Below are 27,804 nucleotides of genomic sequence, written 5' to 3' on the forward strand. Positions count from 1 at the left end.
TGCACCTCTACGTAGACCCCAAAAAGACCAGGCTGCGGAACGGGGAAAGAAGTAGTCTTTTTGCTTCTCCTCACTTTCCACCATCTCAATACTGACGGAGAGGCCTCTGCAATGTGGGACTGAGCGCACACTTGCTGGGCTCACTGAAGCTTTAGTGGTCTGCATTGCCACCAGTCAGCTCGCCTCCTCCAGGGACTTGATGAGGAAGTTATTCTTGACACAAGAAATTGTTATTTTTGGCACAGCTCTGGAGTGTGGTTTGCAAAGTTTAAAAATATAATTTTGTCCTATCACTGTCAAATGGAATTTGTGATTTCAGAACAAGAGTGAAAAATGAATCTTAAATAAGTGGTGCTATTTAAGTTTAATGCAAATGGTCCATATTGTTGGGGACATGTGAAAAACAGAAATCCAGCAGTATGTTTTCGCTTCCTGGCTTCCGTAGATTTTGTACTTAATCCCACCTACTCCTACACCCCAGGGATAAAATTAAAGTCTGATGACGGATGCTATCAATTACGGCACTTTCACCCAACATGCACCCAAATGATTTCACTTTAAAATGAGAATCAAATCTTATTCAATTTTCTGGATTCCACTGTATCAACACCCAAACACTAGGACAGAGAACACATCTTCAAAAAAGAAGTAACCAAGTATTTTAGGTAGTTTCCAGGAAGGGGTGGGAGGAGCAGAGCGGGGAGGCAGGAGCAGAGCATGGGAAGGCAGGCAGGGCTCATCCCACCAAGATGCTCTCTGCCTTCTGCAGACCAGGAGCAACCTCCACACGAGGCAGGGAAGCGCAGCCCCACCAGGCAGGGGAAAGGAAGGACACCTCCCTGCTTAGGACCCAGTGCTGTGCTGGCCCGCACACAGCCCGTACCTCACAGTGTAGACTGCATGCCAGTTTATCTTACAGGCGCGCGCACACACACACACACACACGAGCTCCCAAAAGACAGTGTGACAAAGCTTACAAAGACAGAACCAAAGAACCAAGATGGGAGCCCATCAGCCTGGCTTTGCCCACACCACCACCCTGCCAGCCAGGAAGGGACACCAGGGACAGTGGTGTCCCACAGCGGTCATGCAGGCAGATCAGGCAGCACCCAGGGAGGAGGGGTGGTCTCAGACACAACTCACCACGCACACACACACAGCAGCCCATACAGCCTACACGGCCCCCAGACTTCTGTCTTCGACTGCTAGGAGCACATGCCTGCAAAGAACAGCCTGACTGTTGCCAGAAAGTGAGCACATACCACAAAGAAGGATCTGGGCAGATGCAAGACACTGGCTTGGGCTAACAGTAATTGAAGCAGTAACATTTACAGCTATAAAGGCAATGCGGCCATTCCATTAACTTCAAAACTCAAGCAGTTACAAGACTCCAGTTTTGAGAAGTTTCTCAAGATGGCCGACTGCAAACACCTATCTAACTCCCATCCCTCCCAAGGTGCCACCGAAATGACAGAAAAAGAAAACTTTAAAAAAATCAACCGAGAAAGAACCCACTGTAGTGCTAAAAAGGAAGAGAAAGGCTATGAGCAGTCTAAATAGGGTTTGAGGAGATTCCTGGGGACAGGACGCAGATGGACTCTGAAAGACCTAACAGTTCAGAGCAGCACTTGTAAGGGAGCCCCAGGAGCACCAAAGATGGTTTTCTAACACAGGAGGGGACCCACGACGCACCTCAGGGACTTCAGCACGACAGCCCCTTCTTCCTGATGGGAAGCCCAGCACCCAGACCCCTAACTAAAAAGAAGCTGCTGCCTGCACTGGATTCTAAACGGAGGTGAACTGACCCTCTCTAATTAAAGAGAAGCCTTCGGCCTGCACTGGATTCTAACCGGAACCTGATGCACCACTAGGCCCACACAACAATCTCTGAGGAAAAAAAAAAAAAAGGCAATTCTACCCAGGAGCGAAATCCCCAGGGAGCTCCACCACCAGCCTGGACTATCCCTGTCTGAAGCGTGACACAGGAAACAGGTGCAGAGAAGTGTCTCCCTCAGCTCTGCTCGTGGAGCTGCTTCTAGAGCCTCCCATCCAGTTCTCCCCACCTGCTCCCAGACACACAACCCGCACAGTGAAGCCCACGGGGCCGGTAACCCACACACAGGACTGCACAGTCCCCTCCGCTCTGATGCCAGTCAACTGGGCTTTTATTCACAAACAGGAAGAACCCATCAAGGCCACACCTGATAGGAAATAACAGCACAGCACAAAGAGAACTGACCTATGACTCCCAAAAAGATAGAGAAGACACATCTCCCCCTCCCTCCAGCTGAATGCAGCTAAAAGCCCTGGATGCTGCCTATAAAACAAACGTCAGCCTCAGAATGTGAGAGAGGAGGCAGACCGGCTAAGGGTTTCAGGGCCGGGAACCATGCCAGCGGGTTCTCTGGGTTTTCTTTTTGCCTCAAATGCTCCTGAGTGCTAAACAAGCCAGCAACCCAGAAACACCAACAGGTACAGAAGAAAAGCCTCAAGAAAAACCTATCCTCTCTAGCCAAAGGACCAGGACAGGGCAGCCTAGTAGGTCAAAAAACTTCAACAATAACCATCTGTATTAGTCCATTCTCAGGCTGCTATGAAGAAATACCCAAGGCTACGTAATTTATAAAGAAAAGAGGTTTAACTGGCTCACAGTTACACATAGCTAGGGAGGCCTCAGGGAACTTAACAATCACGGTGAAAGGCACCTCTTCACAGGACAGCAAGAGAGAGAATGAGTGCCAGGCAAAGCGGGGGAAGCCCATTATAAAACCATCAGATCTCGTGAGAACTAATTCACGATCATGAGAATGGCACCGGGGAAACCGGCCCGTGATTCAATTATCTCCACCTGGTCCCGCCCTTGACAGGTGGGGATTATTATAATTCAAGGTGAGATTTGGGTGAGGACAGAGTCACACCATAACACCATCCTACCCCAACCACACAGAGAGGGTTAAAAAATGCAGTCCCACCCCCACCCGGCCATAAGCAAGTGACCCCCCTCAACCCTTCCCCACAAGGCCTGGTGGAGACTTACAGAGCTCCTCATCTTTTACAAAGGAGAGAAGTCTAAGATGACAAGTCAAGAAATACTAGAAACACAGTGAAAAGGTGACTACTAAAAACTGAACATCATAAAACCGGTACAATTAGCAAAAACTGGGATTTAGAGGGGCTGTGGGGAAGGTGAGAGACAGAGCAAGTATATTAAATTCCCTCCCTCATAAAGAGGCCATAATGGGAAAGAGAAGAAATGGATTACAAGAGGGTTTATAGGTAAAAATCCACAGGACTTTATAATAACTGATAAAATGACAATGTACATGTAGTTTATGCACTATTTGATGCTATGCAAATGTAACTTTCAGCAGACAACATGAAAAGTTCAAAGGAAGTTTGAGTGATTAGAAAAGACGAAGCCATAGATGATGCTGGAGATGAGACCTGAGGGTAGACTCCATCAAAAAACATCCAGAGAATCAAAACACTTGCCAGACAGCTTCTGAGACAAATAGAAAAAAATAAGCTTATAACCACATTTTCACTGAGAACATTTTTTTTTTTTTTTTTTTTTTTCCGAGACGGAGTCTAGCACTGTCGCCCAGGCTAGAGTGCAGTGGTCCGATCTCGGCTCACTGCAAGCTCCGCCTCCTGGGTTCACGCCATTCTCCTGCCTCAGCCTCCTGAGTAGCTGGGACTACAGGCGCCCGCCACCACGCCCGGCTAATTTTTTTTGTATTTTTAGTAGAGACGGGGTTTCACCGTGTTAGCCAGGATGGTCCCGATCTCCTGACCTCATGATCCGCCCACCTCGGCCTCCCAAAGTGCTGGGATTACAGGCGTGAGCCACCGCGCCCGGCCGAACATTTTTGTTTAAAAAAAAAAAAAAAAAAAAAGGTGCCAATACTCCCATCTAAATGCTATAGAATGCTGTTATCTCTGTCTGCCTTCTCCACTTAATTTCTAACTCCCAGCACATGTCCACTGCATATGTATTTCAAAATAAGCTCCATTTAACAAAACTTGCTAGCAAGAGTACAATGACATAGCGTGCGTGCAATGTGACTGCTAGTAATCTGCCTTCCTCTAACTCTTGACTATTTATACCTTGGTTCTACCTTGTAGGGCCATCCAGATGCTCAAATTACAATGGGGTACATCCTGTTAAACCCACTGTAAACTGAAAAATATCGTGAAGTTGAAAACACATTTGATATACCTAACCTACACAACATCACAGCTCAGCCTAGCTACCTTAAGTGTGCTCAGAACACTCGTATTAGCTTACAGTTGGGCAAAATCATCTCACACAGAGCATATTTTATAACATAGCGTTGAATAATAGCTCATGTGACGTACTGAATACTGAAAAACTGGCTGTATGGGTACTCGAAGCACTGTTTTTACTGAATGTGTATTGCTTTTGCACCACGGCAAAGTCAAAAAAATCATGTAAGTTGAACCACTGGAGATCATGAACCATATCTGTATGAGCCCACAGATGCCAGGCCCAATTTCTCTGAACCCTAAAACTGCTTTCTAAACATCTAGTCCAAGTCTCCCGATGGCGAGGGCAGGGCTGAGAGCGGCCACACTGAGATGGAAGGTGGGAGCAGTCTCCAAGTTTATCAGAGCCCAGCCAACTCCATCACCTGGTATTCGTCAGACCCCAGGCCGTGTTCCCCCAACCCCTGGGCATGACACCATTGTTAAGAGGCCCAGCCATGCCCATAGCCAAGTAACAGAGATGCACAAGGTGTGGGAAGACCTTCTCATCCTCTCCGGCTCCTCAGATTTAAAGGCGGATGGACTCACACTGGAGAAAAGCCTTTTGTATGCAACACATGTGGACAAGCTTTTACCACCAAAGGCAGCTTGAAGGTCCACTGTATGACACACGGGGCAATAATAACTCAGCACCCCATGGAAGGAAGCTGGCTAGAGAAAACGGGGGCTCCATTAGGTACAGAGGAAAAGAGTCTCAGAAATGCTTCCCAAGGAAGTCCTGAATCCTCCGGCGAACAGGGACCTGTCGTATGGAGGCGGCACACCAGCATGCTCGACACCATGAAGATCAACAAGACTGCTGTGATCCAGAACGGCGGTGTTCTCACCCTCCTGGTCTCCAACTCTTGTGAATTAAGGCCACTCTTGTGAATAAAACCCTCCCAGCTTACTCTGAACATTAGGTTCAAGTTATTCCATCCCCAGCAGTCAAGATGCACAATGCTGCAGGCTCTTCAGATTTCCCTTGACTCCACATTTAGGACAGCTCACCAAATCCACAACGCTTTGTTGGTTCAGTTCAACACATCAACCTGAAAAGCTCACAGGCCAACCAAGCAGCAGCATTACCTGCATGATGTCTGGCCCCTCTGCTCTTTCAAAGGTCGCTTCCTACCTGAAGCTCTTTCCTGTTTCCACCTGGAATGTTTCTTCCCCTCTCTAAGTCCCAACCCCATGACAGCTGCGCCTCTCTTGAAGCACTTAAAGCTGCTGCCCCCTATTCAGGTTACATGGGTTCCTTCCACTTCAATGCACTGCTCCATGATGCCTCAGGGCACAGATATCTTGTTCACCTGTACACTCCCTCAGGGCAAGGCACCCAGCTCAAGACACTTCCACAGAACCAAGTGCAAACTGATGAACAGCACCTGGAGAAATACTCCAAGTTCTCCACCACAATGAAATCCAGACTATGCTCCCCAGTTGTTGTTGTTGTCGTTATTGTTGTTGTTTTAAAAAAACATGATCTATCCAAGAAATGCCCCAGTCAAAGGATCTCATGACTTTGTCCCATCTCTTTCTGGGCATGCTCCAAGTCCTACAAAGTGACCTCCACCTCTTTCAGGGGCCAGTTCTAAACTAAGATTCCAATAAACTGCCATAAACAAGATAAAAGTAGGTTTCCAGGTCTTCTCTCAGCAAAGGGATATAAAATTTGAAGTTGGGACAACCTGAAACCCTCAATACACAAATTTACCAATTCAAAAGTTGCCTTGTCCTGATCCTCCTAAGACCCCCATGTGATCAATTGTTCAAACTCTTGACTATGATCCACACTAAAAAATGCATTTCACATTATAACCAATACGCACAGAATCCATAAAGTTGTTAAACAGTTTGAATTTTGAATAAATTCACCACTAAGAGATAAACAATTAGCAAATACAACAGGGACAGGAGCAACTCAAATTTTAAAGTTGCTATTCACCTTCTCCAATTTATTTTCCAAGTAGTAAGTCTTTCACTACACTCAACGACCTTCACTGAGTTACACATCATGCCCAGAATGACGGGGGGCATTTTGAACACTTAACATTTTTGCAATCAGATATCTTAAATCTTAAATGTCCTTCCAGTTACATGATGCAGATTATGTATATTATCTATATAAACACACGTATTAAAAATTCAAAATGCAGAACATTATGGACACTACAGTATGTAGTTCCCCATAAAGATTAAATTTCCAGGTGTCTATAATCTTCCACCAACTGTACTGCTCTCATTCTCTTGCTGGAGCTGATCTTTAATTCTCAATTTGGAAGTTCTGAAATCACCATAAACCTGGATTCAAATACCAACTCTGCCACCTAGTAAACGTTGGACACTGGGCATCTTCCTTAACCTCTCTACATCTCAGTTTCTCCTTCCTGTAATGTGATCACTATCTCTGCCTTACAACACAGCCTTGGGGGACTTCTGGTACTGAGAAGCTCCTCTGGAAGCAGCAGCTGTTACTACTAAGCTGCTGTTATGCATTTTTTAAAGAATCTCACATTTCTACCTCTTCTATATTTCCACCATTACTTCTCATGAAATGGAAAACATCCTATCTGTATGTGTTCCTTCCTTGTCAATCAACTTCTTTCTATTCACTCCTGAAGCTCACATGGATAAAATTCAGTTCATGGCTTCAGTCTGAGTCAAAGATTGATTTTTTGCTTGGTAATGAGAAGCTCGTAAGGGAAGTAAAACAGACCTCAGAAGTAAATGACTAAGTTCACAAACGTTATAGAATCTTTGGAGTCTTGAAAGCAAACATTTTCTCCTCTCCCACCTCCCACAACTTCCTAGCTTAGATGCCCAACACCACCCTCCAGTGCCCTACCAACAGGAGCCTGAGGCCCTAAAGAAAGCCTCAAATCAAAGGGCCTGAGAACCATCTGAACCACCACAACAGGAAGTAATTCAGGCACGGATCGGCAGTGGATGCTAGAAGCATCAGTGAAAGGTTTGGGGGTAAAGTATCATCCATGGATTAAGCACGAAGGGAAAGGCAGCCTTATAACAGAGATCTGGTGGACATCACTTTAACCTAGTGACCAACTGTGGCACCAGCAGTGACGGAGCCCACTAACAGTAAGTGCCTTCTGCTGGGACCCAGTGGGAAGTACAGAGTATTACCTATGCAGAATTCATGCCAGAAATGTCTAACCTGAACCAAATCATGTCCAGACTGTAGGGCATGCTACACACTAACAAGCCTGGTTTCTTCAAAAGCATCAAACCCTAACGTTAAAGTGATAAAGGCAGAAAAACGATCTTACAGGAAAAGAAACTACAGACAAATCAGATGTAATGCATGATCCTTGTTCAGATCCTACATTTAACAGAAAGAAAAGCCATAAACATCACTTTGAGACCACCACAGATATCTGAACATGGGTTGCATAAGCGATAACACTATAGGATATAGCATATGGCAATACAACAATGTTAAATTTCTGGGTGTGATGACACTATGGTTATGTAGGAGAATGTTCTTAAGATATACATGCTGAAGTATTCAGAGGTAAGGATCATGGGAACTACAACATGACTTAAATAGTTGGCAAAATAAAATAGAAACAGGCGTTTGAGGCCGGGTGCAGTGGCTTATTCCTGTAATCCCAGCACTTTGGGTGGCCGAGGCGGGAGGATCACCTGAGGTCAGGAGTTCAAGACCAGCCTGGCCAACATAGCGAAACCCTGTCTCTACTAAAAACACGAAAAAAATCAGCTGGGAGTGACGGCACATGCCTGTAATCCCAGCTACTAGAGTGGCTGAGGCACGAGAATCGCTTGAACCCGGGAGGCGGAGGCTGCAGTGAGCTGAGATTGCACTGCTGCACTCCAACCTAGGTGACAAAGCAAGACTCTCTCAAAAAAAAGAAGAAGAAGAAACAGGCATTTGAACTCAGAATGCTGATGATCTGTGAGAAGGGCACATGGATGTTTACCACACTCTAGTCTCCCAACCTTTCTGTTACTTTTAAACTTCTCAAAACTAAAAAAAAGGGGGGGACACCACATTAAGTGGCTCTCTCTAGCATCCGCTCACCATCCGTAGCCTAGGAGGAAAATAAAGCATTTCACTCATCATCTGTGGGCCTTTCGTGAAATAAACACCCACATGAACAATCCTTCTGACAGGCCCGACATTTCCTAAAGATCTCAGTCGCTGCCACACTAATCTTCCCCTCAAACTCTCAGCATAGCTGGGCTGGCCCATTCTACAACGAGACGGTTAGAGAAAAGTGTGGCTTCCTCCCTGCCTTTTCCAAGCTGAGTGGGTACCGGCAGCTGCCTCCCTGACAGATGGCTGGCACTCCTCACCAAGCCCAGCTGGACAGTGCTAAGTACCAAGCTAACTCAGTCAGAAACTCTCCAGAGAGACGCTGGGGTCAGCATTTTTTAAAAACACTCCCATACTCAGAATCCCAAGTGGATACCACCCAATCTAACCTTGAAACCTTCCCTAAAGGGCAAGAGTGAACATTCCATCTGAATACTGTATCACTTCTGAACTGAAGACCACTCCCTTTCTCTAAACTATCAGAGAAAATATACAAGGTAAACTGACAAAAATCTGGCCAAAAATACATATTTTGGATAAGAAAGTTATTTTTAAAAACATATTAAATGTAGACTGCACATCTAAATATGGTCTGAAAAGAACTCAGGGTTTTGTGTTTTTGTAATTACTCACTGGGAACCTGTTCTCTTGCTGGTTCCCAGGACATCAGGGAACTCCTTAGGAACTCAGAGTGCTTCAGGGCAAGCGCCTGTCAAGAAAAAGAGAGACAACGACTTCCCATCCCTATAAGATCAGCTGGCATTTTCTTGCTTTATTTTTAAATGAAAATAGAAAAGCGATGACTAAAAGATGATCAAAGAACCCTGTTTACTAGCCTCAGTCAAGCTGAGAAACAGGAAGTTTAGGAGAGAGGAAGGAGGTCAAAGGACAGGCACTGAGTGAACACAGAATTCCCTGCGCGTGGAGAAGAGGCGATGAGCTATTCCAGAGTTCTCAGGACCACACTGGGTGCGAGTTCAAGCTTCACACTGTTCCCACTCACTGGTCATGACTGTCTGCTTCCTTTTTCACAAGGACTTTTGGAAAATAGAAACATATACCCTTCTTAACACTTTTTCCCCCACCATCTGGCCAACATCAAACATCCTTGTTCAACAGCATGTTGAAAAATGCACATGACCTAATATATTCAAGATAGCGCATACTTCACACCCAGAAAGACATGCCTTTTACCCACTCTGGGCCACTGTGTCTGAGGCTAGTGAGAGGCCTTCCCAGTGACAGTCCCAAGGACAAACGTCGTCAGCTGAGCTAGTCCAGAAAAGCAGCACTGGGGCAGCAGCAGTGCCTAATGAGACCACCAGCAGCACCGTGTGAGAACCAGCAAACTCACCAACACGGCTCAGGGATACTGAGAACACATTCTCAGGGCGTGTGACCCTCCCCTTCTCAGTGAGCACAGACCTGCTCCTTAGATTCCAGCCGCATGCAGAACACACTGACTCCACTGACAGCACATCTCATACCCCACCTGAGCTCAGCTCCCAGAATGACCAGTGGGCCTTGACCAGTTTGCAACAGGAAGAATGTGGACTCCTTTGAGGGTAGAGGGACAAACGGACGATAATACAACATCATGTGTGTTTCTTCAATATGCACGCAGACATAGAGACAGGAAGTGCATCACAACAGGCCCAGCCTCAGCCCCGGCCACAATGCACCAGCTGTGTGGCCCTGGCCCAGTTCCCAGGCCTCTCAATACCTCCATTTCTCCCCAGAAGCGATGCCTGCTTCCTCAGCACTGGTACAGGTTTAAATGAGTTAATTCTGTGAAGTCACTGGAACCACGCCTAGCACAGAATACATGCCACTTATTTACAAAATAAGCCAATTGGCTGAGCGCGGTGGCTCACGCCTGTAATCCCAGCACTTTGGGAGGCCAAGGCAGGTGCGTCACCTGAGGTCAGGAGTTCAAGAACAGCCTGGCCAACATGGTGAAGCCCCATCTCTATTAAAAATACAAAAATTAGCAGGGCGTGGTGGTACACGCCTGTAGTCCCAGCTACTGGGGAAGCTGAGCAGGAGAATCGCTTGAACCCAGGAGGCGGAGGTTGCAGTGAGCCAAAACGCACCATTGCACTCTAGCCTGGGTGACAAGAGTGAACTCCGTCTCAAAAATAAATAAATAAATAAGCCAATCAGCAAATACTACCGAGGGACATCTCAGATCATGTGACACGCCTGGAATGGAAAGCTCAAGAGCAGATGGGGGACAAGAGGAGGACAAAGGTCTGCACACAGGGGTCCCACTCATCATGGTTAGGCTCCTGGACGTGACCCTACCTGATGGGAAACTTCCCAGGGGGGTGTTTAGGCAGTGACAGGTGGCAGGCGGGGGCTGCGTGGGTCACCCCACAGGGCACAGCACACAGTGAAGAGAAAGGAGAGAGTGGGACCTAGGAAGAAACTGGGGAGGAAGCAAAACACAAGTCCCAGGGGATGGCCATCTAACCAGATCCACCACACAAATGGCAGCCAGATGCCAGAGGGGGAGGGGGCACATCAGGCTCAATTCTCAGGAAATAGAAACTGCCTTACACACCTCAAACACTGCAATTTGACAGCAAAAAGTATCTTGCTCACCTACAGTCACTCTCCACATAGCGGCAATGGTCGTATTTTCTATGGCTAAAAGATCAGGCTTAAAATCCTCCAGCAGCTTCTGGCCATCTTTAGACTAAAATCCACACTTCTATCAACCTACAGAAGGGGGCTCAGAGTCCTAGGCAGAGCATGGTGCTGGTGACAGACTACCTGTGTGGCTGATAGGGTTTCGCTGTGTCCCCAACCAACTCTTATCTTGACTCGTACTTCCACAAACCCCGCGTGTTATGGGAGGGCCCAGTAGGAGGTAACTGAATCATGGGGGCAGTTACCTCCATGCTCTTCTCGTGACAGTGAGTTCTCACAAGATCCGATGGTTTAATAAGGGGCTTTTTGCTGCTCTTCGCTCTGCATTTCTCCTTCCTGCCGCCATGTAAAGAAGGACATGTTTGCTTCCCCTTTTGCCACAACTGTTAAGTTTCCTGGGACCTCCCCAGCCCTGAGTTAACTGTGAGTAAATTAAACCTTTTTCCTTTATAAAATTACCCAGTCTCAGCCAGTTCCCTATAGCAGTGTGAGAACGGACTAACACATTCACAAAGACTCAACCCCTGTGCCTCAGTTTCCCTATCCACAACGAGAAGTGGGCAGTCCCACCTCCCAGGGCTGCTATGAGGATGTCCAAGGTAATACCTTTCAAAGCGCCTGGAACAGAGGACGCCCAGTAAGGAGCCAGCAGCTTGGGAGACCCACCCCTGGGGCCTCCAGCCCTTACCCAAACACTCACTCACCCAACTGCAGGCTCCAGCCTGCAGCAGGCGAGCTCAATTCCATCTCAGAGCCTTTGCCCAGGTACTCTTCTGCCTGGGTGCCCTTCCCCACACTCACAGGGCAACACCCTGAGCTGAGAGGGCCCCCAGAGAGGTGCTCCCAGGCTTTGAGTCTCACAGGGCAGCCCTGCTCTCCCACCCTCTCCCATTCCCTCACTCTCCCCTCACTCTGTCTTCTTCATGGCTTCCATCGGCACCAGGAATTCTGTCGTGAACATGTCTGTCCTCTGCACATTCTGAACCATACAAGTGTGGGCCTTGTCTCTAGAGCTTCTAAGACAGTGTGGGACCCACAGGGGCCCTCAGTGCACAGCTGCTGAATTATCCCATCAACTCCTTAGTGGCTATTTCAGTGAACTATGTCGAAAAGAAATAAACAGCTTACCACAAACAAATACTCAATTTAGAGAAGCTCGTCCCACTCTCAGAAGGCAGATCTACCTTGTGAAAGGCCGCAATCTAATTTAACTCAACTTAAAACAGTGAAGAGTCAAATTCACACTGCTGTATGCTCCCAACAGAGGAGGACGGTTAAGGAGGAGACAGCAAGATCCCGAGACACACGCAACAGATGGAGCCTTTAGGTTTCACCTGACATACACAAGCACGTACACTGCACAAAACCAACCCAAGGACTGTCAGCAACTTCTAGTCCTTGCACACCCAGCTGAGTTATCAGCAAACTGCTTCCTAGGAGCTGCAAGGACCTCCCAGTGTTTCCTCTCCTTTCTGCTTATGACCTCCAGCATACAGACAAACCATACCACTGGCACAGCTGAGGCACGGTGTGTGGACACAGAGCAGGGCAAACCCAGAAGGTGCGTTTTCACAAAGCTGGAGCAAAGTGGCCCTCCAGATGTCTACTTTAACTAAGGCAAGACAATGAACACAAAATAGCACTACGGGAAAACTGAGTGAACTAAGCCACTTATGCCCAGATAATGCATAGCATTTCCCAGCTCCTTGTAATGACCAGGAAGTCATAAAATGCAAGACCAAGACTGCGAGAAAGGTGAAGGAAGAGCGAGAAAGGGAGACAGACAAGGAGATGACAGAAGACAGCAAGACGGCCTCTTCCTCGCTGGGTGGGCAGAAATCTGTCAAGGACCAAAGGAGGGGAATAAAGCCTTCCAAGAATTCGGAAGAGATGAAGATGCCAATACACAACAGCTGCCAACAGAGGGATTCCACAGGCACTACCGTCTGGACATTTTAACAGTGTAGTTAAATGTAAAAATCAGTAAATGATCTTAGAGTATAAGCTCTGAGAAATAAGAGTAACCAATTTTAATTATCCTCAATCCCAAAATATCTCAGTAGTCTCTATAAAATATTACCTAGATTTTAAATAGCAGCAAATATCATTCCTTTTTTCAAAACAAACCTTTTACACTGAAATAAGCTAACATTGATTCTACCTTGTTTACCTCAGGTGCTTCATTTATCTTACCCAAATAGTACAGGGGGAGGGCTGGGGTGCCAGACAAAGGAGGGAAATTTACCTTATGAATTATTAATACCAATCCGAGATCACAAATTTGTCTTGAAAATTAAGTAAATTTTTTATCATAGTCATCACTACACAAGTTGACCCAGTCAGAGCAATGCAAACACCACTACAAGCACTTAAGCAGCCTGATAAAACTGAGTGGCACCCACATCCCTCTACAGACACCCGCACCTGTCTCACGGGCACACCCCACCCACCCCCTGACCTCCTAACACTCCAAGACCAGGTGCTGCAGGCAGCAAATGACATCCTCAAACACGGGACATCTCCATTCAATGTGGGGAGAGGCAGTGGTCTCCATGCTCACTTGGCAGCCATGAAACACAAGCCAGCTTAAAGCTGACCCTAACGGCACACCCAAAATGTGCTTTCCAAATTGCCAACCTCCTGGGAAAGCAATCTGTGGATAAAATTCCACAGGCTTCCAATCAGTGAATACACTGTGTCCCCAGTGAGCACTCTGCCCTGTCCCTCCACATCCTGGGGCTGACCTTACGCTACAGAGCATCTCCAACTGATGCCACAAAGTAGGTACGAAGGTGGAGCATCCTCCCAAGACAGACACAGAGGCCTGGAATTTGTCAAACTCCTGGTATTTTTCCTGATTCTGACTCCCCAGTCTGACCCTGCTACTCTGTGAAGATAAAAGTGACAGGAAGACTTTAAAAGTGGGCAAAATATCAAGACAAGCTAGCCAAGCACACCACCCCTCTAGGCTGCCAGGCTCTGAGACGGGCCAGCCCTCCAGGCAGTACACATTCCACCCCAACCATCGCCAGGCTGTTTGTGCCCAGAAACGCAACATGCTCTGGGGGAAGTAACTGGCAGGATCTGTGTGCACTCTGACACCAACTCTGTGAAAAGAAAAAGGGTGTGGGTTGAGAGTGAGCAAGTGGCATTAAAAAATGCTGGAAGGGGCCGGGCGCGGTGGCTCACGCCTGTAATCCCAGCACTTTGGGAGGCCAAGGCGGGCGGATCACGAGGTCAGCAGATCGAGACCATCCTGGCTAACACGGTGAAACCCCGTCTCTACTAAAAATACAAAACCTGCACATTGTGCACATGTACCCTAAAACCCTAAAGTATAATAATAAAAAAAAAAAAAAAAAAAAATTAGCCAAGCATGGTGGCGGGCGCCTGTAGTCCCAGCTACTCTGGAGGCTGAGGCAGGAGAATGGCATGAACCTGGGAGGCGGAGCTTGCAGTGAGCTGAGATCGCACCACTGCACCCCAGCCTGGGGGACAGAGCAAGACTTCGTCTCAAAAAAAAAAAAAAAAAAAAATGCTGGAAGGAAATATGGCAACACGTTAATAAAGGTAACTTATTAATGATACAAGTGGAATGGTTTTTTCATATACTTTTCTGCAGTTTTTATTTCTATATACAGGTTGAGTATCCCTCGTCTGAAATGCTTGGAACCAGGAGCATTTCAGATTTTGGATTTTCACATTTGAGATGCTCAACCTGTCTACACACATAGCTACTATAACCGGGAGAAAAAGGCAGCATCAATAATGTCTGACTGGAAAACAGCTATGCCTAGTTTGTACATGCCAACTCTGGCTGCTGTCACACAACAATGGCAGAATAATTGTGACAGAGGTCTGCCCCACCCCAGCCCCCACAAGATAGTTACTATCTAGCTTTTTACAGAAAACTTTGCCAAGCCTTGGTTTACAGCACCAGGACCCCTCTCTCTGCTATTAACCCAGTCTGCAGGGTGTTTTTACTAAGTGTGCAAATGACAGTTCAAATCTACTGCAAGAAAAGAGGCTGGCTTTTTAAAACCAAGTTTTATTATGGCTTGAGGTTCGTTGAGGAAACGGTTCCCAAAAAGTGTGAAGGGCAGAAGCAGTCAGAGAGGATGTGACACTGTGACAGGATGAGGTGATCACCAACTTCCCTGCAGCCTTAGAGAGTGACACCACCACGTGACTTGGAACTGGAGAATGCCATGACTTCAGGGATATTAAGAGAATATATACTTCCAGGACCACATTTCCAGAGACGATGCTCTAAAAGCCCCTAGAGCACTGATTCAGTGAGTGCTTCCATTTATAGAACTGAATTTATTTTTATAGAACTGAATTTATTTCGTTTAGGGATATTAAGAGAATATATACTTCCAGGACCACATTTCCAAAGAGACTATGCTCTAAAGGCCCCTAGAGCACTATCAGTGAGTGTTTCCATTTAAAGAACTGAATTCATTTTGTTATAATCTCCCTTACTGGCTTATAAGAGCTACTTACATATTTAGAGTACCAGCCCCTCGTCAAGGTTACGAACATGTTTTCTCAGGGTACTGTGTACTGATGCTCTCTGCCACTGCCTTGGGCCATTCAGGCTGCTCTAAGAAAATACCATAACCTGGGCGGCTCATAAGCCACAGAAACGTATTCTCACAGTTCTGGAACTTGGAAGTCCAAGATCAAGGCACGGACTGATTCAGTATTTGGTGAGGGCCTGTTTCTTCACAGCTGAACTCACTGCAAACTCACATAGCACGGGGCAGAGGTCTCTCTCTGGAGGCCTCTTTTATATGAGCACTAACCCCATTCATGAGCCTACTCACCTCCGAAGGCCCCATCTCCTAATACTGTCACCTTGGGGGTTAGGATTTCAACACGGGAATCTGGGGAGGAGACACAAACATTCAGACCATGGCAGCCACAGAAGACCTTTGTTTTCAGAGGCTCATTGACTCCTCTCTTCCTTTTTCTCTTGAAATCAAACTTTAACAGCTTTCCCCAATTAGAAAACCATTCACGAAGCTAACTTCAAAGATCACACTGATGTTTACTCCATCACGTAAAAATTGCTCATGCAAATTGAACACATACACAATGAGCCAACTTCCTCAACTAAAAGAGCAAAGCGTGAAGGGGAAGGACTTGTAGATTCAAGTATGTAACCTGGAGCAATATTAAAGTGTAACTCTATAAACAAAGTGAAATTATTTTTAATGCTTTTCAGTCTGTTTTTTTTAATTTGCTTTCAAAGACTGTCACCAACGAGCCCCATCCAGCACTGAGCAGCCACACTCTGTTCAGACACCTGTACCCCTACACACACAGCTCCCAAGCTACGCTTGGCTACAACCAAAACCCAATACCTCAAATCTTTATGGTAACAACAGTGCCAGCTCACACAGTTTAAAATATCTTAGCCTCCTCATCACAAACAAAATGTGGAAAAAACCGTACCTTCCTTAGGCTAATTCCATTTGGTTATACAGAGCCCTGAACAAAAGTAACTCTAGGAGTGCATTGGTGAGCTTAAGCTTAAAGTAAAAGCCAGTTCTTTCACTTGTGTTCAAGCCCTTGTTTAACAGATTTCAAACAATAATTTTAAAAAAAGAAAATCCAGTGCACACAAAATTCTTAGTTCCCTATTTTATGATGGATATTTGGTATGCATGCATTTTTCTTATGAACACAAACAATAGAAAAAGGATAAAATGCTTTTAAAAATTAAAGATAACCACTGCTGCTTTTTATATCTGCAACAGAAAAGACAGACCAATTATCTGTTATCTGCCATAAATGAAATTCCCAAATCAAACTTCTTGTCCCAAGTACCCAACAAGCAGGTCTCCCGTTTTTACCTCACACAGCAGAAGGCTCTGCTTCCAGTGGCCTGGGCACCATCAGTCGTCAGAGTTCTCCAAAGTCCTCCCAGAGTGGAGCCAGACCCTTGGGGCAGCCACCATCATCTCCCAACAAGGAACCTTCTAGAACCTTCCAGAAAGTGAATCTGGCCTAAGGGTAACACACAGCACTTTCCCCGACCACTCAGCACTGCATTCAGTAAAGGCAGGAAGACTTGAGTGAGCAGCCTTGGGCAAGGCCACTGATAACACCGGTAACATGATCAATTCTCAACCAGCTTCCCTACATAAGACATAAAATAGGAAGGAATTCCAGGGAGGAGGAAGAAAATGGTCAACAGAAGAGCAATTCTGACATCCATGTTTGGTCTTCCTCAGAAGATTGACTAACTATGCCAGGCACGGTGGCTCACGCCTGTAATTCCAGCGCTTTGGGAGGCCAAGGCGGGTGGATCACTTAAGGCCAGGAGTTCAAGAGCAGCCTGGCCAACATGGCAAGACCTCGTCTCTACTAAAAATACGAAAATTAGCCAGGCATGGTGGCACAGGCCTGTAATCCCAGCTACTCGAGAGGCTGAGGCATGAGAACTGCTTGAACCCAGGAGGTGGAGGTTACAGTGGGCTGAGATGACACCACTGCACTCCAGCAGGGAGAACGGAGCAACACTCTGTCTCCAAAAAAAGACGAAGAAGAGTGGCTAGCTTGTACCACATTGGCTGTGAGAGCAAATCCTAAAGCGTCACATCTGCAGAGGGGCCTTCTCTGACGACCCAGTCTAAATCAGCACTCAGGCGCTCTCTCACCTCATCCCCCAATATCCCGCAGTTGTTGCGCATGACAGTTTTATTTGTTCACACACTCATTCCTTTGCGTAAGTGTTTCCCCAACTAGAATTACACTCCCTAAGAGCAGGGCCCCTCCTCCCTTACTCATCAAGCCACCTCGGTGTCTAGCAAACAGAGGTGATCACTAAATGTTCACTAATTTAACAGCATAAATATATTTTACAGTAAGAATGATGAATCCAAAGTTAAAAATATAATTCCACCAAAAAATCTTCCAATAATGTCTCACAAGCAAGGTCCTGGTTACCAATGCAAGGACCAGGAAGAAGCCTCTGGCTGATGTGGCTTGGTTCTGTGTCCCCATCCAAATCTCATGTCGAAGCGTAATCCCCAATGTTGGAGGTGGGGCCTGGTGGGAGGTGACTGGATCGGGAGGGGCAGATTTCCCCTTGGTGCTGTTGTGGTGATGATGAGTGTGTGCTGGTGAGATATGGTTGTTTCAAGGTGTGTGGCACCTCCTCACTCTCTTGCTCCTGCTCCGGCCAGTTAAGACGAGCCTGCTTCCCCTTTGCCTTCCACCACAATTGTAAGTTTCCTGAGGCCTCTCCAGAAACAGGGCAGATGACAACATCATGCTTCCTGTATACCCTGTACAACCATGAGCCCATTAAACCTCTTTTCTTTATAAATTACCCAGTCTCAGGTATTTATAGCCATGTGAGAACAGACTAATACAGTGGCAATAACGACCTCTGCAATTCTCTCCTAACACATGACTTTCTTCTCTTCCCAACAATGCCAAGTGACTTTTTTAAGGATTAAATAAACTAGTACATGTTAAACGGATTTGCCTCTGCCTGGCATATCCCCACAGTAAGCATCCCCAAACTTAACCACTACTATTGTCATTATTTGTTACCTAAGCCAACTTCCCAAATTACTGAACACCAAAAAGTTCAGAACTACTGATTAAAAGAGAAATGATAAGGTCTGCTTCAAATTGTGAATAGTGAGTTGCTGTCCGCATCGTCTCTGGCACAGGCACCAAAGAATATATTACAGAAGCAATGTCGCCTACCCTCCTCATGTCATCCAAAACTCCTGGCTTCCATAAACACTTTACTGGCGATCAGTCATCAAGGAACCTATTCTCTCAACACAGCATCACTTTCTTGGAGTTAACATTTATCAAAACTACAAAAGTATGCCATGTTTACATCTTTAATATTTCCTTTGTTTAGTTCAAAAATCATCTCTCAAGCTTCAAAACATTAAACTCAAGTTTTGAGATTCTGTGATTTTTGTTCTGGGGGTGAGAATGGACAATTTACTGAAACCCTTTCATAACCTTCAAAACTGTATGATCTATAAGGATATCCCATTTCAATCATTACCTCTCAAGACTGAACCTGAACAATTCTTGCCTATTTTATCCACCTCTATGCAGAAACCCTGGTATTTCCCTGTTAATATTCCAAGTTCTTGGAACATTCTGAGAACATAAAGACGCGGAAGGAAAAGTGTCCACTCTCCACTCCTGTTTATCCTCAAGGCAGCATGAAGAGCTTGAAGAAATCTGCAGGAGGTGGGACTCTGAGCCTGGAATAGCAACAGCTGCTGGGTGGCTGCGCAGGCCTGGAGGGGACCCACACCCCTGCCCAGTGGGGCCTCACAAAGCTGTCGCACACCACAGAGACAGAATAGATGAGACCAAGCGGGAGAGTGGCAGAGGCAGAGAAGCAGGCACAGGTGAGGGCTAGCACCTTCCATCAGCTACCCTGGCCATCTCAGCCCTGACAGTCTCCCTATGACCTGGACGAGAGAGGAAAAACCTAGGTAAGCCAGGACCCTCTCCTCAGGCTCCTGGTGCCCAACTCCTCAAGAGGCAAACTGAGCAGAAGGAAATCACTCTGCCAAGGAGGGAACATTCTCGAGGCTGGACAGTCGCCCTGTTCTCCTACCAGAACTCCACACAGAATCCACACTGTCACACCAAGAAGGTTCAGTTTTACTGTTCAAGTGTCCTGTGAGGAAGGGGTGGCTCTGGCGTTCTGTCCTCTGGAAAGTGCCTTATGTAGCTGTCTCGCTCTGGTGTGCTGCCCACCACAGTGGTGCCCACAGGAAAGGCACTACATTCTCAGTGGAAAGAGGCAAACTGCACAAGAGCATTCCTAGTATGGCCTCAGTTCCTGAAAAAGAGTCCGTGTGTGCCACAGCATTCAACAGTGACTCCTGCTGGAAGCAAGGTTAGGGTGTTTAAGAGGGAGAGAAAAGAGTGGATGTTTCCCTTTACGTGTGCCTGTAACACTCTGTTTGCTCAGAATGCACACATGTCATTTATAACTAAGAAAAAACATTGGCTAAAACAACTAACATTGCCCCAAGGGATCTCATGTCACACATGCAGGGCAAAGACTGATTCTCCCGAACTGGGGGACAGGAGTGATACAAGGAGATTAATAGAGCTACACCCTCATCTTAGACAGTTATTAACTAAAACTGATAAGAAACAACAGTGCCAGGATACAATATGGAAAGGAGGAAGTAAAGGCCAAGAAGAAACACCAGCTGAGAGTGTGTTTCTGGGATAAGGAGAGTGCGGGAGGACTGTGTTTCCTTTTGAGGCTCTAAGTATCATTTATCTTTTAAGCTATGTACGAGTCTTATTGGATAAAAGAAATATAAAATACAACTTGATGACAACAAGTCCTCAGCTTCTTCTAAGCTCACATACAAAAAGCCCAGAGATCACATCTTTGCCAACTTTCATGCTACATGACCACAAACCTATTTTTGCATGGTGCTTCTCTGTGATTTTCTGATGATAAAGAGGACCTAAGTACCCTCGCACTGAATGACTGCTGTGGATACACCCGACCCAAGGACAAACCAACCGTTTACCCAGGTGGTTACAGCTTGGCCAGGAAATGAGCAACCTCAGTACGCACGTCTAGTGGGCCTAAAATGTTCCGGGACTAACACCTCCTCACTTCCTCCCCCAGCCCTTCACCAGGTATTCCTTCACTCTCTTTGAGGCATGGATGTCCTCCTCCCCACACCACCTGCCCACAAGATGTGTTTAAGACACTCTTCCACATGACACAGACTAACAGGAACATCACTCTACACAATCAGAACCTGCTTGTGCAGAAGTCTGAGGCTGATATCCCAGCCCAGGCCGCATCCCTGAAGTCCAGACCTGATCTTCACTAAGGCATCTCACAGGTATCCTGACGGAGCATGTCTGAAGCTGAGTGCCCACATCTGGCCCTGCCAGACTTCCCCATCCCAAAGACAACTTCTTCTAACTGCTCGGGCCAAACCCTTGGTCCTCCTTGACTCCTCTCCTGCATACCCCATCTGGTCGATCTGTAAATCATCTCATCTCTACCCTCTTGATAAAACTAGAATTCAATCTCTCCTGCTACCTATGCTGATGGGACTGTGGTTCGAGCCACCATCACCTGGGAGGTCACCTGGATTATTGCCATCGTGCCCTCTTTGGTTTCCGTGCTTTTGCCCTTGAGTCTTTCAGTCTATATTCAAAACAGCAGCCAAAATGATCCTGTTAAAACTTACATCACATCCCTTCTCCCCTCTGCCCAAATACCCCCAGAGGCTCCATATCACTCGGAGGAAAAGACAGGACATACAGGACCACCTGATCTCGCTCCCCATGACTCCCTGGCCTCACTTCCTATTATTCCCCATCTCTTCCAAGGGTCATGGGTTTCATTCGAAGACATTAGGTAAAATCAGAGTCAGGAGGAAAATGACCAAAATCAGCCTTGCGTTTCAGAAAAAACAGTCTGGAAAAAGGGAAGGATAGACAGGCCAGGGGCTGCTGCAGTGATCCAGGTAAGGGATGTGGACAGCCTGGGCTAATGGTGGCGGGCAAAGAGAAAAGCCAAGATGCTGGGGTTAGTAAAAGGAAGATGAACCAGATGTGACAGATGATTAATGTCAGGGAGTGGGGACTCCAACTGCCAGAGGCTTTCCTGGAGGCTGGTCTTTAAGGCCACTCTACCACCATTGTTCTCCCCAGCCCTAATCTCACCCTTTAATCTATAAAATATCCCTCTCAAACCATCTAGTTCAATCAGCCAAGTATGAAGAACCTCAGGGACAACTAATTTCCATTTGAGTCTCATGAGAACTTACACATATGAGGCCATCCACTCTGGATTCTATTTGCTAGAAAATGAGAGACTATGCAGAGCTGACCACTGAATCCCTCTGTCGTGCCAACAACTCAGGAGCACGAAGCTCTCAGCTGCACCGCTGTGCGGGACACTTCTTTCTGCCTCTACCCTGGCTATACTCAGTTGGTTCAACAGACTACAGGTAATTAAGACCAAATTCACAATTGCTTTATCAACGGGAAGGGATGCAGATAAACAAACCAGAAGGCTTGTTCTCCAAGCCTTCTAGTTGTGGGTAGCAGAGAGTACACAGAAACTTAGTATTTTCACATTAGGCAAAACTCAACTGCATTGTCACGGTGGTAAAACAGCCTGGCTACTTTACTGCATGTGTTAAGTGCTGCCAGTACTTGCGAACAACTAGCTGAGATACGAGTGACGCAACTCTTGGGTGAGACCAACTGACCAGCTGCACTGGACTTACCCGGCTGCCCACATGGGCCAGGCATGAACACCTACTAAGGGATCTGTGTCCCATGTCAAGGGCCAAAAAGGGAGAGCAGAATCTGGGGCTAAGTCCTATTATTAAACTGGTAGCTCATCTAGAAAGTAGCTGCATCACTGACTCACACAAGTCAGGCTTTGAAGGAACCTTACAAGTATACGGTCCCAGTGCTCATCCTCTGGCTAGTTAGGCGTAATGTGAGTAGAAAGTTCTCTCCAATTCCTCGGAGAGGCTCTTCCCCTCCACTCAACCCCAATGTGTTCTCTGATCGGTAAGTTCAAGCTGACTTCGACTTCCCATCCTTTTATCATCCCAACACTGGAGAGGATGGCTTTCCCAAAAGGATCCTTTAGAAAAACAAAACCCACAGCCAATATTATCACGGGTCCTTATCACTGACAGGTAAAATGGTGGCCGCTTTGGAAGCTGTGGCAATTTTTAATGCATGAGAGACAACAAATTATCTTAACTTCCTATCAGGAGGAAGTACTTTAAGCAATTTTTTAGTAGCAGGGATTGTTGAGGGTTATTCTTATCCCACTTCCGCTTGCTTGGGGTCAGGGATGCAATCGTATGAGGAAAAGGATGATAACAACTTGAGACAGCTACTTTTAGACTGGGTTAACACACACTTCATAATGGGGCCTAGGCCATAATAAGCACTCAGAAAATGCTGCTTAATCCTGTTATTGATCACAGACCTCTAAGAACAACAACAGCAGGCTGGACCAAGTACACAATTGCAGGGTCCAACACGAATTGGAAATGCAAAGCTCCTTGTCAAAAAATTCTTAAGAGTTTCTGATGGCAACAGCAGAGCATGAAACCAAGCACAGGGCCCTGTGTGGCAACACTAGTCGCACACCCATGAGGCAGGCAAGGTAAGTTCTCCATATCAGCCAAACCATATCAGTCAGCATGCTTAACCTGAACTCCTGTTGAAGTCTCTCGGCTGTAAAGTGAGAAAATGAAAACCTGCCCTCTCACCTTTGCAGACAGTCTCAAGATGCATTTACAGCCAGAACTCCAGCTTGTACAGAGCGGCCCAAGAATGTCCCACCCAGTGCCATGCGAGGTTACTTGTGCAACAGCTGATAACACTGCAAATTTCTAGGGTTTTCAACTCTTATTTCCAATTCTAGCAGCTTTTCTTTCACATCCTCTTTCAAAAGTCCAATGCAGGAAATGTTGACTGCCTTACATTTATTTTAGTTTGCAATATCCCCAGAAATGTAAAGCACTGCGGAAGATATAAGATAGAAAAGCCAAAATGTTTATCCATAACAAGTTTTCCACCTTCCTAAGGGAAAGAAAATATATAACAGATTCAAGACAGCTGTCCACAAGACATCCATAGGACAGGAAGGAGTACTCTCATGTACCGCTACTGGCAAAAGTTCTCTGGAAGCTGTACAGTAGCAGGTGTTTGAAGCCTTTGAAAGCCCCCACCTTTGGCCTTGCAGTGCCCTATCAGGGAATTTGTTCTACAAAGAAAATCAAGGATTAAGGATGTGGTACAGAAATGTCCATTGCACAGTCCACTGTTCACAATCGTGAAAACTTAGAATCCACCTCTGTATCCAAAAATGGGGATTATTACCAGGAACTAAGAGGCAGCCATTAAAATCAGTAGTAAAATAATTATTTAACATGGGAAAAGACTCACACTGGATCAAATTAAAGCATGTTATAAAACATTACATGTGTCTATGATGTCATGGATATTTTAAAAATATATTTACATATTTGCAATGGTTAAAAAAAAAATGACCAAAAAAGAAATGCTAATTTTAACACTGGTATCTCTAGATGGTAGCATTATACAGCTTTTCATTTTCTTCTTACATAGCTCTATTTACTGCAGTTTAAAAAATGAATATGGAACCCTGGGTAAAGATTTAAAATATACCATATGGCTCCAACTACACGAAAGAATAATAATGCAAATGATAATAACAGCTAACGTCTCTTTGGCACCTCCAACTTACCAGGCACTGTTCTAAGAGTTTTGCATGAATTCATGTAATCCTCACGACCGACACAAAGGGCAAGCACATGTGACACCCATTTTCCTGATGGCACAGCTGGTGAGTGGCAACACAGGACAGCAACCCAGGAAAGGGGTTGCGGTCAGGCACTACATTCCCTCCCCCTATACCGTCCCCCGAAAAGCAAACACCTGATAATAGTGGGCAGCTACCAGGAGTGAGCAATAACCCTGAATCAAAAAAGGAGAAATCAGCTGAAGATCAAAGTCACAATTACTAGCTGTGAGTGTGCCAAGCTAACCATTTAGCACCCATGCCACAAGCATGCTCTGTGCTACTCAGCATCATGTACACATTCTCAGAAGTGACACAAGTTGGGATCAGAAGTGTTTTGTATTTCAGATTTGGGGATATTTTCATTATACTTATCAGTTGAGCATCCCAAATCCTGAAAATCCAAAACATTCCAATGAGTATTTCCTTTGAGTGTCACGTTGGTGCTCAAAGAGTTTCAGATTTTGGAGCATTTTGGATTTTCAGGTTTGGCATGTACATCAGTCCATGTTCACACTGTTATAAAGACATACCCAAGACTGGGTAATTTATAAAGAAAAGAGGTTTAAATGACTCGCAGTTCCACATGGCTGGGGAGGCCACAGGAAACTTACAATCATGGCGAAAGGCACCTCTTCACAAGGCAGCAGGGGAGAGAAGAGTGAGGAGCAAAGGGGGAGGAGCCCCTTATAAAACCATTAGATCTCCTGAGAACTCCCTCGTTATCACAAGAACAGCCTGGGGGAAATCACCCCCATGACCCAATCTCCTAGGATTCTACTGGATCCAGCACTATCCAATAGATTTTTTTTCTCTTTGTAGAGATGAGGTTTTCCAAATCTCATCTTGAATTGTAATCCCCATAATCTCCTAGGTCTCTCCTGGAGGTCTCTCCATAGGTCTCTCCCTAGACATGTGGGGATTATGCAGATTACAATTCAAGATGAGATCTGGGTGTGGACACAGCCAAACCATATCAGTCAGCATGCTTAACCTGCATTGTTAAAACATTATTGCCCAAGGTGATCCACAGATTCAATGCAATGTCTACCAAATTTCCAATAGTATTCTTCACAGATACAGAAAAACAATCCTGAAATTCACATGGAAGCACACACACACAAAAAAAACCCAATAACTAAAGCTATCTTGAGTAAAAAGAACAAAGCTGGAGGCATCACACTACCTGATTTCAAAGTGTATTACCAAGCTATAGCAGCCAAAACAGCATGGCACTAGCATAAAAGCAGACACATAGACTAACAGAACAGAATAGAGAGCTGAAAATTAAACTCACATAATACAGTCAACAGATCTTTGACAAAGGTGCCAAGAACACCCAATGGGGAAAGGACAGTCTTCAACATATGGTGCTGGGAAAATTGGATATCCACATGCAGAAAAATTAAATTGGAACCTTGTCTCATAACACATAAAAAAAATGAACTCAAAATGGACTAAAGACTTAAATGTAAGACCTGAAACTATGAAACTACCAGAAATAAGCACCATGGAAAGCTCCATGACATTGGTCTGGACAATGAGTTCTTGGATATGACCCCAAAAGCACCGAAAACAAAGGCAAAAATAAGATAAATGGGATTTAATCGAACTGAAAAGATTATGCACAGCAAAACAGAATTAAGAGACAACTCACAGAATGGAAAGAAAATATTTGCAAACCATACATCTGATAAGAAGCTAATATCCAAAATATATTTAAAAACTCAGTAACAAAAAAAAAACCTGATTAAAAAATGATGAGCAAAGGACCCGAACAGACATTTCTCAAAAGACATACAAATGGCCAACAGATTACAAAATGTTCAACATCACTAATCATCAGAGAAATGCACATTAAAATCATGAGAGCATCTCACAACTGTAGAATGGCTATTATCAAAAAGATGAAAGGCGACAGGTGTTGGCAAGGATGTGGAGAAAAGATAAGCCTTGCACATTATTGGTGGGAATGTAAATTCCTAAAGCCATTCTGGGAAACAGTATGGAGGTTCCTCAAAAATCTAAAAATAGAATTATCATATGACCCAGCAATCCCACTACTGGGTATATAGCCAAAGAAACTAAAATCAGTATGTTGAAGAGATGTCTGCACTCCCATTTTCATGGCAGCACTATTCACAACAGCCAAGATATAAAATCAATCTAAGTGTCCACTGAAAGATGAGAGAATAAAGAAAATGTGGGATATATACACAATAGAATACTAGTCAGACTTTTAAAAAAAGGAAATCCTGTTATTTGCAACAACAATGAATGAACCTGGAGAACATCATGCTAAGAGAAAGCAGGGCACAAAAAGACAAATACTGCATGATCTCACCTATATGTAAAGTGTAAAAAAGCTGAACTCACAGAAGCAGACAAGAGAATGGTGGTTACCAGATGCTGAGGAGGCTGGGAAGGAGGGAACAGGAGCTAGACAGGGAAAGGGGAGATGTTAGTCAAAGGGTACAAAATTTCAGTTGGATGGGAGGAATAAATTTTAGTGAGCTATTGTACAGCAGGTGACTACAGTTAACAATAATGTAAAGTATATTTCAAAATTGCTGAAAGATTAGATTTTAAATGTTCTTACCACAAAGAAATAAGAAGTATGTGAGGTAATGGATATGTTCATTCCCCTGACTTAATCATTCCACAATGCATTCATATACCATAACATAATGGTGTTACTCCATAAGTACATGCAACTATTTGTCAATTTAAAAACAAAATGTAAGAATTAAAGAAAAGAAACTGCATATGAGGCAAGCTTTATGTGACTAGCTGGTCCACATTTCATGCTCTGTTGATCTGAGAGACCAAAAAACCAACCAAAAACTTCCAAGGGTGAGGATGAGAAAAGAGCAGATTTCTGTTCTGAACCACCTGGGCCTTTGGATGCTTTCCACTTTTCCAGAAAAACAGTTAAATAAATGAACAGCAACTGTGAAACCTGCAGATAATTTTAGTATTAGTTGCTGTGCCAAGGAGCTGGAAAGATCAATTATTAATATATTAGGGTTACCATCCCTATCATATCAAACATAACTATTCCAGAAATGGTCTATGACAAGAAAGAGCTGTGGTTTGCTTACACTTGACAAATTGGCTTTATTCCCTCTTGGCAACTATGAGAACAGGCTCACCCAGTTTCATCTGAAATGTTTTGTTTTCCTTTCAAGTAGTGATGGTAACACTATGAGTCCACAGTCAATTTTTGAGCAAAAAAGCCTCATTAATATCAAACTATCCATCAAGATTACCCTTTTCTATTATGTATGAATATAAGTATCAAGAACAGTAGACATCTTTCAAGCAGAACTAAGTTAAAATCCATAGCTTTATTATAATACTTTTGTTGCTAATATTCCTGAAACCACGTTATTACTGTGAGCTTAATAATGTACCATTTAAACAACTGGAATCTTATATCCTTAACTTTCAGCTCTTGAAATAAAAAACTGGT

General features: G+C 45.1%; 1 protein-coding gene across 34 annotated transcripts in view; it reads right to left on the reverse strand.

Annotated features, from left to right (window-relative positions):
- Positions 1–27,804, reverse strand: part of ARHGEF7 (Rho guanine nucleotide exchange factor 7) — a 191,196-nt gene that overhangs the window by 119,700 nt on the left and 43,692 nt on the right. For 2 of the 34 annotated variants that reach the window (XM_063618603.1, XM_055244964.2), the window contains exon 3: positions 26,709–26,771. The exons of the other annotated variants lie outside the window; for them this stretch is intronic. In XM_063618603.1, the coding sequence (XP_063474673.1) occupies positions 26,709–26,771 (63 nt within the window). The remainder of the gene's footprint in view (positions 1–26,708; positions 26,772–27,804) is intronic. 34 annotated transcript variants of the gene reach the window in all.

This window comes from Symphalangus syndactylus, chromosome 15 (assembly GCF_028878055.3).
Source record: "Symphalangus syndactylus isolate Jambi chromosome 15, NHGRI_mSymSyn1-v2.1_pri, whole genome shotgun sequence".
NCBI lineage: Eukaryota > Metazoa > Chordata > Mammalia > Primates > Hylobatidae > Symphalangus > Symphalangus syndactylus.